Source organism: Echeneis naucrates, chromosome 4, assembly GCF_900963305.1.
Source record: "Echeneis naucrates chromosome 4, fEcheNa1.1, whole genome shotgun sequence".
NCBI lineage: Eukaryota > Metazoa > Chordata > Actinopteri > Carangiformes > Echeneidae > Echeneis > Echeneis naucrates.
This window is the reverse complement of record NC_042514.1, coordinates 7,006,682-7,018,982: the sequence shown is the minus strand read 5'-3', so window position 1 is coordinate 7,018,982 and position 12,301 is coordinate 7,006,682. Positions and strand designations below refer to the sequence as shown.

At 41.6% G+C, this 12,301-nt stretch overlaps 1 protein-coding gene across 2 annotated transcripts; it reads left to right on the top strand.

Moving 5' to 3' along the window:
- Window positions 1-13: 13 nt before the first annotated feature.
- Window positions 14-11,318, top strand: edem3 (ER degradation enhancer, mannosidase alpha-like 3). 2 transcript variants are annotated; one of them, XM_029500756.1, is made up of 21 exons: window positions 14-1,180; window positions 1,276-1,321; window positions 1,668-1,768; window positions 1,844-1,883; window positions 2,203-2,315; window positions 2,494-2,647; window positions 3,187-3,321; window positions 4,349-4,454; window positions 4,711-4,808; window positions 5,027-5,152; window positions 5,240-5,323; window positions 5,568-5,651; window positions 6,096-6,220; window positions 6,765-6,936; window positions 7,027-7,172; window positions 7,270-7,414; window positions 7,699-7,890; window positions 8,097-8,262; window positions 8,640-8,825; window positions 9,221-9,268; window positions 9,998-11,318. In XM_029500756.1, exons 1-21 carry the CDS (start codon window positions 1,092-1,094, stop codon window positions 10,369-10,371), a joined length of 2,730 nt encoding a protein of 909 aa, XP_029356616.1. In that variant the 5' UTR covers window positions 14-1,091; the 3' UTR covers window positions 10,372-11,318. The 2 variants fall into 2 exon arrangements, with proteins under 2 accessions (XP_029356616.1, XP_029356617.1); XM_029500757.1 differs by lacking the exon at window positions 9,221-9,268 and having other exon boundaries at window positions 9,998-11,317.
- Window positions 11,319-12,301: the final 983 nt, after the last annotated feature.

The window sequence follows — 12,301 nt, the reverse complement described above, 5'->3', positions numbered from 1 at the left end:
AGCGGATGTTGTTGACGTTTCAATTGGAGACAGCATCCGGTTATCGGCGCTAGCGGAGTCATCGAAATGACAGTTTCTGGCTAAATTATCCAGTTTATACCGAGTGGGGCCGAAAAGATAACACGGTTGTCCCCGCTGCTCAACAATGGACGTGTTTGCTGCCGATTTGTTTCGTGTGCTCGGTCCGTCCGCGGACAGCAAGTCGGCTCGTTAGCATAGTTGGCTAACTGGCTGATTAGAGCCTGACAAGTGTTTGTCAGGCTGCTCGTCTGGCTGGGTGACGGAGGGAAACTGTCAAGACCAGGAAATAATTAGCTTTTTCTTTTAATCCAAAAGGCATCACCACACCCAGAACCGGGAGCTGCTTTGAAGGGTTCGCGGCTCTCCTTTGGGTTCAGTTGGCTGTAGACTTAGTGCAGTAAGTAAACCATTTTAGCAACGAGATGATACAGAGAGTAAATAATCAATAAAACAGGGATTATTAACGAGGCCAAGCTTTATCGGTGTGTACACCTTTACTGTGAAGATTGCTGCTAAGGCTGGTCCGCGAAGCCCACATCTATAAATAGGCTCTTACAATTTTTATATTCAGATCGCGGGATTTAATTGATGCTTCTTTTATTTTTAGTTAGATATGAGGCTGACCCCCTTTTTGATTTTCAACGCGTCCCATGTCTTGCTGACAGCAGGTCCGTGTGTCAGTCTGGAAAAGTAAACAGGTGTGACTGGCCAAGCTGCTCACAGCACTTTGCTTTGCACAATAGCTTTGTGTGTCCACCATATTTACTTGAAGTAACATTCCCACAAAGTAATACACAGTCAGGGTTTGGCTCTCAGTTACTTTAGGCGTTTGCTGAGACAGATGGATTATACGTGGCCCAGTTTGAGTAACAAATAATATTTGTCACCACTGATGGTGAAATACAAGACAAATGGGAGTTTGTAGTCATATGTCGTCTTGGGAGTTGTTGCTTTGCACTCTTTGGTTTGGGCGGTGGGTAGTGATCCATGTCTAAATATTTGCTCAGAAGCGAACGGAGATCTGAGCTATTATTTTAAGCATATTGCTGCGATTGTGCCCATCTACTACAATGCCATCTGTACTCTGCTTACTGATGCTGTTTGGAGCATTGTGTGATCATGGACAAGCCATGTCACGGGAGGAAAAGCTCAGGTTGAGGTAAGTTCACACTCTTTGAGTATATAAGAGTGAATTTTTTTTTTTTCCTGAAAAGATGATCCACATGCCAACTTCTTTCTGCCTCTTTACCAAAGGAACCAAGTGGTTGAGATGTTCGACCATGCATATCAAAATTATATGGTGAGTTCTTCAAGGAAACAAGATTTTCAGAAGCTGATCTCCTAGTTTTGTTTACAAAGTAGATTCAGGGCAACTTTGCAGCTTATTCCGTGATCAAGACTATTTTTAAGTGTAGAGCAAGGACTGTTTGCTGTAATAAGATGTCATATTATTTTTGCTAATTTGTAATTATGAGACAATAAATACTGAACTTAGCAAATGTATTTTTGAATGTCAGACTCAGAGGGTATGTCTCCTGGCTATAAGACAGCTGGAATTTTAACAGATATGTGTCTAACATGAGGCCAAATCAGACAGTTTTCTACCCAAAGAACTGAATTTATTTGATTTTGGTTGTTTTTCTTAGGACCATGCATACCCAGCCGATGAGCTGATGCCTCTAACATGCAGAGGACGAGTACGTGGGCTTGAACCCAGTCGAGGTGACATAGACGACGCTCTGGGGAAGTGAGTGCCGTATTCCCTTTGATCCTTGAGCTCTGATGTATTAATGCATGATGTATAATTGTTTGTCTTTGTTAGGTTCTCTCTGACCCTCATTGATACACTGGATACTCTGGTGGTGAGTATCAGCTGCGTAGTTGTGATACTTTCCTTATAGAAGTTTATTGTAGGCAATCATTTAAGACTCCATATGAAGCTTACAGTGAAAGATTATGTGTGCACATAATGTAGGAAAATGATCTAAATTTATATTTTAACAATAAGGATGTTTTGTCTCTGCAAGTCCTTAATGGGGAGAGCTGTAATTGTTACTTTTTAAAAATTTAAAATGTTTTACTTTCGTTAACAATGCAGTTTGTATTTTGTTCCACTTTTTAACTGAAGTGGTGCGTAACTGTGTCTCATTTTCATAATCTTGTTCTATTTCTCTTCACCAGCTTTTGAATAAGACAACTGAGTTTGAGGCAGCAGTGAGGAGAGTCCTGTCCGATGTGAGGCTGGACAATGACATTGTCGTGTCAGTCTTTGAAACCAACATTCGAGTCCTTGGGTAAGGTCAGACCGTCCAAGTCTGTTATATGTAGTTTTTATACTATCACACATTTTAAATTAGAAAGTTTTTTTTTCTGACAAGCTTTTATCAGACCATCTGAAATCTAAAGTAGATGAAAGAGAAGAAATCATTGGTTTGTGTTATGCTTCATTTGTTTTGTTGTTGTTGTCTTCAGCGGTCTGTTAGGAGGGCACTCCATGGCTGTGATGCTGAAGGAGGGAGGTCAGCACATGCAGTGGTACCAGGAAGAGCTTCTGCATATGGCCAAAGACCTGGGTCTCCGACTGCTGCCGGCCTTCAACACCAGCAGTGGCCTGCCTTACCCCCGGGTGAGACTGACACGCAGAATGTCATTCATCAGTGCAAATGTTTATACTTATAAGGGTTTTCTTTTTTTGGCTGTCCACAGGATTTAGTTTTCATTATATTCTTTCCAAATAATAATTCATGCATGTTTCATGCAAATACATATAGTGTAGTTTATGGGGTAATAATTAATATAAAGCTGCTCACTGGGGGACAGTAGCTGCTCCACCACCCGCAATGAGAAAACCTATACTTTTTATAGTAAGAAAAGTCACTGAAGACCAAAGTAATTTGTTAATGTGTTCTTTGGACTCAAGCCTTTATTGTCTTCACACCTCACATAAAGCATTACGACAAGCTGACATCTACTTCTGCTCAAAGCATCTCTTTACATGATGGCTACATATTTCCATTTTCCGCTCCAGTACTCTGCTCGCAGCTGTAACTGCTTTTAATCACAGACGTTTTCACGGCTGACTGATTTTTATGCACACTTTATGCAAACCAAATGTGTCTCTAAAATGGAATTTGAAAAAATGTTTTCTTGCCCCCTGCTTGACAGGTAAACTTGAAATATGGTGTCAGAGGTCCTGAGACAAGAACAGGCACAGAAACGGACACTTGTACTGCATGTGCAGGAACCATCATCCTGGAGTTTGCTGCCTTAAGTCGCTTCACTGGAGATCCTGTGTTTGAGGTAGGGCTGAACAATATGGCCAAAATTTAGATCACAGTATGTTTTTTTTTTATTTCAGTTGATATGATATAAAGCTGATATCATTATGAACATTATAAAAGTCAGAGAAACACTTTCAAGAGTGCCCACAACTGATGAAGTTAAGAAATTAGTCTGCAAAATCAATGAAACCTTCTCCTATAAAACTATAAAATATTTAAACATTCAAAACTCTTCAAAAATCCTTTGACCACACTGGTAAGAGAAACTCACTGAAATATCAACAATGCCACTGTTTTATAAACCAACATCTAGACAGATTTTTGCTGATAAGAAGAAGACCTTGCAGAACTCCTTTATTTTAAGGGCTGTGACTGAAACATATTTACCTGTCATCACTGTTACAGGGCTGTTACAGTCTTGCCCTCAGTTATTTGAACAGACAAATATCAACCCAGAACAGATGCATCCCTAGAGGTGCCTCATCTGTCTTTATCTTTAATCAAGGTCACATTTTGTCACACCTGTGTGCAGTGACAGCTGTGGCTTGAGGCATTGTCCTTTGTTTTCTTTGTTTCTCTCTTTGTGCTGATTCTGTATCATCTTGAATCCCCGATGTTCTCCCAACAGTTGCCTTTTAACTGTTCAGTCACAGCCATGTCCTCTTAAAAGACCATAGTTCATTTGGTCAGCAGTTAGATTAGACACATTTAATTTTCCCAGCATGACATATCAAAATGCCTGATGCAATAAAGGTGTCTTGGTGGCAAACCTATTAAGGTGAAATAACTCAGACCTACACAGATTTGAATGAGTAAGGACTTGAGCATCTTGTTTTTTTTTTTACACATATAAGAGTTTGTGCTATATTTAATATTACAGACTGAGCTCTGTTCAGTTCTCTGTTGCTCTGTTCAGCACAACTGAACTGCTGAACAAGCACAGAGTCAATCACTATAATCATTCAAACACTTGACAGCTACTGCACATTGTTGTGCTTTTTTTTTTTTTTTTAATCGGTGATGCACCCTTGCACTCTGTCACACAGGAACATGCCCGGAGAGCCCTGGACTTTCTGTGGGAGAAGAGACAGAGGAATAGCAATTTGGTGGGAACAACCATCAACATCCATTCTGGAGAGTGGGTCCGAAGAGGTGAGAGGAACGGGCCCGAGTAGGTCTGAGGGAAGTAGAATAGCACGACTGGGTGACAGGTTGGAGGAGGGAGTGAAAGAGCAAGGCGGGGGGGGAGTGCAGCAGATCGATGAGGACATTGGAGAGTGAAGGTTAAGAATACATCTACAACTACTCTGTCCCTTTGAGAGGCAGCTTGTCTGCAGGGAGGGTGATCATTTGTTTGCCCCCTGGCTTTTCTTGTCTGATAAAATGATTTATGATTGTGTGTCCTCAGACAGTGGAGTCGGAGCGGGAATTGACTCATACTATGAATATCTACTAAAGGCCTACATCCTCTTGGGAGATGACCTGTTTCTGCAGCGGTTCAATATTGTGAGGACACACACAGACACACACCCTTGCCAGAGTAATTTGAGGCCGCTCTCTCCGCATAATCACATTTCGTCACTGGATCATTTCCAACATAAAGCAGCCTTCTACTTTTCCATTTTGCTTTTCAGGTCTTTGCGCAGTCTTTCGGGATAAACGTTTACATTGCTTTGCATCAATGTAATCAATAAACACAATTTTTTTTATCCTGTTCCATTTAGCACTATGCATCTATAATGAAGTACATTAGCCAGCCTCCTCTTCTGCTTGATGTCCACATCCACAAACCTCTGCTTCCTGCTCGCACCTGGATGGACTCTCTCCTCGCCTTCTTCCCTGGACTGCAGGTCAGATTTGATCTTGGGAATTAAACCTTCTTTGTCCCTTTGGAGTATTCCCTTTCACTGATTTTGTGCTCATTACGCCTGTTCCAGGTGTTGAAAGGAGATATCCGTCCAGCTATTGAGACTCACGAGATGTTGTATCAAGTTACCAAGAAACACAACTTCCTCCCGGAGGTAACCTACCTCTCTGTGTGAATGAAGTCTATTTGTACTCTATTTAAATGTGTTGTTGTTGTAGTTTAAGTAAATGGTAATAACCAATAACCCCATATGGTGCATGTTGTTGACTGAAAGTGGTTTGACGTGACACAGCCAGCATTTCACACAGCACAGCTGTATTTTACTTCGGTCTGTCTTCCTAAATTACAATGCTCTGAACGGTGTTCTAACCTTTTCGTCCTTCTCTGTCTGTCCCCAGGCCTTCACGACTGATTTCAGGGTACATTGGGCCCAGCACCCCCTGAGGCCTGAGTTTGCAGAGAGCACCTATTTCCTTTACAAGGTAATTTATCACAGAAGCTTGGCTTACAGTAATGCTGGTGTTCTCTTTTCACTGTCACGGTCCACAGGTAAATGTCTCAGATTATGCAACAGTTTATGTTGCATGTTGTCATCCTACTGTTTCATAAAAGGACTGACTAAAATCTGAAGGTGAATTAGGACCTTCACAAAGTTTCAGAGACACTATCTCCATTTCTGCCACTGTTAACTGCCTCCAGCTTACAGACTACTAATTAGAGTTCATAATTATCAGACACTAATACTCTGCCTTTGGCTTTTTTTGTGGCTTGTGAAAGTTAAACCAAGGAACATTATATGGTAAAAGACCAAGATTGTTTCTTTTTTAAATGTGAACAGCATCTTCCTGTCAGACCAGATTTTACTGCCTCCTATTTAATGCATTCTCTTCTGTTTTAACCGCACTGCTGTCTGTTCATACCACCAGGCCACAGGAGACCCTTACTACCTGGAGGCAGGTCGCACCATCCTGGACAACCTGAATCGTTTTGCTCGGGTTCCCTGTGGCTTTGCTGCAATGAAGGACGTTCGCACTGGGAGCCATGAGGACCGGTGAGGACTGAGATCAATTTCTAGCGATACATAGGAAACTATAGCTGTAGACATGACTTACTGTATATACTGCACCAACCTGAGCTTCAGCTGTACTTGACCATGATGGTACATGGTCAAGAATGGTTTGAAATACAGCAAGTGAAGGGCAGGAAAAGTTGTGTGACATATTTAAATTTAACAATCACTGGATGCAAAGCATCATATAAGGAAAATCTCTGAATTGACATTGTGTGTGAGACCAAGTAATACAGAATTTCTGAGAGCCATATTTCTCAGTATATATTTTCAATATGAAATATATTCTTGAATAAACTAGATGAAGTCTAGCAGCAATTTAATTTGGTTATTTAAGATGATTTAACTCTAGAAGAAGCACTAAACAGCTGAAAACAACTATATTTGTAATGATAATGATGATGATGACTCCAGAGGTAAAAATGGCAACAATACACAATCCAATAAAAGTGTATGCCACCACAAAAATTGAATTGATGCAAGCAAATGTTTGACCACTGTCTTCTTTGTCCTGGACTTTTCTCAGAATGGACTCATTCTTCCTTGCTGAGATGTTCAAATATTTGTTCCTGCTATTTGCTGAAGCGGAAGACCTACCATTTGATGTGGAGGATTACGTCTTCACAACCGAGGCACACCTGCTGCCTCTGTCTCTCTCTGCAGTCCCTCATTTGTCATCTGTTTCCCCAAATAAAACGGTAATTTACATGATAGCATTTCATTGACAAAGAGATCAAAGCGTTTATACTTTCCAGTCAATAACAATGCCTGTCATGCACATACTTCAGTCAGAGGTGGAGCTGGACGACTCTAACTTTGATTGGACCTGCCCGAACACCCGCCTCCTGTTTCCAGACCCCGCCTTTCCACGTAACCTGAGAGAACCAATACGTAGCGCTGTGGATAAGAGCTGCCCTCGTCTTGCTCCTTACCGGTATATATGAATCGATTTTAATGGATGTCTTCAGTGTTTTGTTTTGGTTTATTTTTATTTCATGCACTTAACTCTTTTTCCTTCTCTCACCTTTCAGTGAACCTGGTATGGGTCGTCCTCCCCTGAGGGCTCAGGACTTCATGGCAAACAACCCTGAACATCTGGAGCTGCTGAGGAGGATGGGAGTGAGTCTCATTCATCTGAAAGATGGCAGGGTGCAGCTGGTCCAACATGCCACACAGGTACATCAATTCAATGAACTCTTCAGCATCAGGTAACAGCTAACTCCTGAGACAATACGATTGCAGTATGTTGCAGGAAATCCTGAAATACACAGAATATTGCAATATATTAATCTTAACATGTGGCATGTGGCACAAATGGCATTACAATACAATTGTAATGCCATTTAAATGGGAAGCATACAGAAAAGTTAGAAATACTGTAATACTCTGGGCATTGTATTAAGATTAAAACTCTCTTTCTCTCTTCCCCTCCTCCTTCACTGTGTCACACCCCCTTGAAGGCAGTTAGTGCGGTAGCAGCAGAGGATGGCGTGCGTTTCATGCAGGAGATGATGGAGCTGTCCAGCCAGCAGCAGAAAGAGCAGCTTCCTCCGAGGGCCATTCAAATCGTCTCACATCCATTCTTTGGCAGAGTTGTGCTGACCGCTGGCCCAGCACAGTTTGGCACAGACCTGTCCAAGAGTTCTACGGGGGTGAGTGGGTTTTACAGCTTTGCCAAACTGTCAAACAAATGAGCACTTAATACTTTTCCCAAGAGAATACTTTGCTAATTCAAACGGAGGAAAAGATGTGTTCTCAGCTTCAGCACAGGAAGAAATGAGTGATTAAACTGCAGTTCTGTAAATCACATAATTTTAAAAGCTTTGCCACTCTGGTTCTTCTTTCCTTTTATATGCAGGTACGAGGCTTTGTGACTGTGGCTGAGCCCTACAGCGGCTGTAGCGAGATCACCAACACTGAGTACGTCCAGGGCCACATCGCTCTCCTCCAGAGAGGTCAGTGCATGTTTGCTGAAAAGGCCCGACACATCCAGAAGGCTGGCGCCATCGGAGGCATAGTCATTGGTGAGCACAAACATTTAATGACACAAAATGGATGAGAACTACACAGTGACTAGATTATCTGGCAATAAATGAATTATCTTGAAGACACACTATCGAATAGGGTTCTGCAAATAAACATGGCTGAGTAATAAGAAGAACTTCCCTCTGATTAATCATAATTATCTTTTTCATTGATATTCCTGCAATAGGCCAGAGAACTGACAATTTATTTTTAACTTTTCCCACAGCGCTTGGTTATTACTTCAAATTGCTTGATTTGTCTGAAAAACAGATTTTGTTTTGTAGGAAGAATTCAGTGATGAATGGAATATTAATATAATTTCCAATGTCAATAAATCAACTAATATCTTGCATTTTGGTTCCTGTTTTCTCTTCAGATGACAACGAGGGCAGCAGCAGTGACACGGCACCACTGTTTCAGATGGCTGGGGATGGCCGTAACACAGATGACATCACCTTGCCTCTCTTGTTCCTCTTCCACAAGGAGGGAAACATCCTGCTGGAGGCGCTGAAGGAGTACAGGGAGGTAGAGGTACTGCTGAGCGACAAAGCCAGAGACAGAGGTATGACATTATTCTCGAATTATTGAAGTTCTTCCTTCTTTTACACTTATCTCCATTGATAAGACTGATTATATCAGCGTGCAAAAATCTCTCTACTGATGGGCGTCATTATGTGCTTGGCCTTATAAATAAGGATGAGGTGGAGGGATTCCGGCAGTATTTGAAGTTTCAGAGACCATGACTCATTCCAAAGCCACCCACCAGATGTGGTTATAATGATGCATGGTGGAGATTTACACCATTATCAATATTGCATCCTCATTTTTTTCCCCCTTCTTTTTCCACATTTGCCAAACCCCCCTATTCCCTTTGGTGGACCGTAACAGTGCCTTTCCTCTCCTCTTTTTCTTGGGTTTTCTTCTTTTTACATAACCCTCTCCCCTTTGGATGAGCAGCAGCCATATTCAAAGGTAAACCTCTTCCTGGCAGCCTGATTGAGGGCAGTAAGTATTCACTTCTTCTTCCCTTGTCTGTTACCAACATTCTCCTTCTTCTTTGCCTTAGTTTCACTCCTTACATCAATGCTTCTACCCATTGGACGTAGCAGCTCTTAATGTTTATCAAACCAATGGTTGCACATGGGAAGGCTGAAGCTTGCAGAAGGATTCAATGTTGTGGAGATTTTTTTTTTTGTTTGTTTGTTTTTTTTACCCCTTTTACCAAATTATTCTTATGGGTGTTAATAAAGCTGCAGCATACTTGGAACTGAGCACTATTGGGCAGAACAAGTGCTTACTGAAAAGGACAAGAAAACACAAATCCTGTGATTTATGTGTGTTCTCGACAGCCACAAAGCCACCATGACATCACGAACACCAGACCTTTTCTGTAGCTGAATTAAGCCCAAGAAAGTGGCCTGTTGTATTCCTTCAACTATACAATATAAAGCACAAACTTGTTCTTTAATACAGCGGCTACATTTTTAGAAACTGGTGTGGTTGTGGAGCTATGTGAGAAAGACTTTATCCTGTGGGAAACATGACTCACCATCAGCATCATGCTGTTATGGTTGACAGCCTCTCGATGAAAATGGTTCTATTTTTGACTAAGAATGGCTACCAGGAGGCATGTTGTATGGATTACTCACTGAAGAGGAGGAAATTAGCTTTGTGTTATTGGTCTGCACATTTTGTACAGAGCTGTTCAGTCTTATAACTCTGATTCTTTTTCAGGTGTGGATGTGCAAGAAGCCGGGGAGGACTGCTTAACAGAGGCAACAACTCCCACCTCATTCGAGCCTACCACCCAGTCACAAATGAGCACAGTGGAGCTGGACGAATCTGCTTCAGAGGAGGTTACCCCATCACAAGAGGAAGTCAGTCCTGCTAAAGACACTAGCCCTGCAGAAGTTACTCCTCTTCAAGATGAAGCTAGCTCTACAGAGGCAGAAGCTGATTTGGCTGGACCTAAAGAGGAGAGAGAGACTGACAGGAGAGAGGAGCCTGAGGACGACACAGACTCAAGCAGCCAGTCAGTGGATGAACTGCTGGCTGACTGGCGGGAGGACTTGGAGGCTTTCCAGCAGATGGAGAAGGATGAGCTCTGACAGTCGTCCGCTGTGACATACCCTGTGACTGTGGTTTGAGCCCACCATTGGGCAGAGCCCCAGAGGGACGCATCTTCACACCAGCCCCAGTCTGAAGAACAGAAATGAAGCTGGGGAGATGTCTCTCGTGACTGTTTCCTCTCTTGCCCTCTGAAGATGGTACTATGTGCCAAGGCCACCCACATACTGTATCATTGACTTCCTTGTGGTCCCATAAGGAAGTCCGTTTGAGCCTGGTAGATGATGGATGAGAGACCAGGGTTCTTACCTCACTTTCTGCTAATCATAACAAAACCTAATGAATGGCATGGACCAGACTGTGTCTCACTTTCCAGTACAAATCACTTCTCACATTGTTCTCTATGCATTTCTGACTCAATTTGCTCAAATGAATGTTGGTCTAACTGACAAACTGATCCATTGACCAATTTTATTTAAAAGTGATAATAATTTGCGATTACACATTTACCGTTTTAATGGTCTTGGACCTAATCATATGTACACATTGATGTGAGTTAAAAATTCACGTGGGGATTGGTGACATTAAATAAGCTGCAGAATCTTTTTTTTTAATTGCTTAATGGTATACAAAGTCAATACCAAATTCATTTCTCTGGAGTCATATGAAGTCATCTGTTGGTGTAAATATGTATTTGTCTCGATATATTGACTGAAACAATATGGCTGTTTGCTCAGGTTCTGGTTCTCCTTACAGCCGACACCCTCTGGACCACATCTTTTGGGGAAGACACACCCTCAGCGGTGTAGTGGGCAGGATTACACACCCACCGACCGCCACAGGAGGGCGCTATATGATCTGACTGTCATACTGTAACTTCTGATTACCTGGAAGGAGCAGAGCAGAAAAAATGCCAATAAATGAACATAATGACATTAAATAAAAAATGAGGAGGAAATGGGGGAGACTGGTTTGATCCTTTGCTTTCATGCTGTTTGATTTAAATTAGAATTGGATGATAAAGAAAACAGTTATTGTGATTATTTTACTAGATACTGTATGCAATACAAGTCGTTTTTACATTTGACAATGCCAACGAAAAATCTAAATGTTTATTTACTCCCTTACAATTATAATGATTTGTGGGCCTGGATCTGCTTTGACGCATTTTACCTTTAAGAAACTAATTTTGACTTGATATTTCACTCATTTCAATTTAAATTATATTTCAGTTCCTGTTGCAGCCCTCGTTTAGATGTTGATGGAAATAATGGAGAGATGTATTCATTTTTTTCCCCTAAATTTACTGAATCAGCAACCCTGCAAGTTTTCTTTTTGAGTGTTTGTAATGACCTGATATGTGCTTTTATAGAATATATATCACACTGTGTCACTACTTAAACGTTCACACCCACAAGTGGAATGGATGAGTGACCGGCAGAGATTTCCTTTTAGGACCAGACATGTTCCTGAAAACGGGGCGGACACGCCCACATTAAATCAGTTGAGTAATCTGTAATTGGAAAAAAATCCGAGTGAACTGATGAAGTGATTAAATCCGTGGTGCCAGAAGCGTTCACATCTTTTAACTAACTGAAAAAAAGCCACATGCATGCGGATATAAGTGAAACATCCAACTACGTTGAGTTAAAGTGTAAAATTGTTGCCAGCAATAGCTAACGAGTAAAACTACTTCATTTCAATCTGCAAAGTAAAATAGATTTAAATAACACAAACACCAATTCACAATTAGAAACATAGAAGCTATCAGACGCTGTACAACACAAAATAGAGTGCAAGAATATTCCCAGGAACAAACTAGACAAAATAAAGAGATAAAAATGTGTGTATGTATATTGTGCAGGTATAGTGATCAGTCACGGAGGGGGGGGGGGGGGGGCTGTGACATTACAGCGGGTCGTGCTGGATCAGTTTCTCAGCTCAGATCAAAATAAAGGTTCAGTCAGCAGC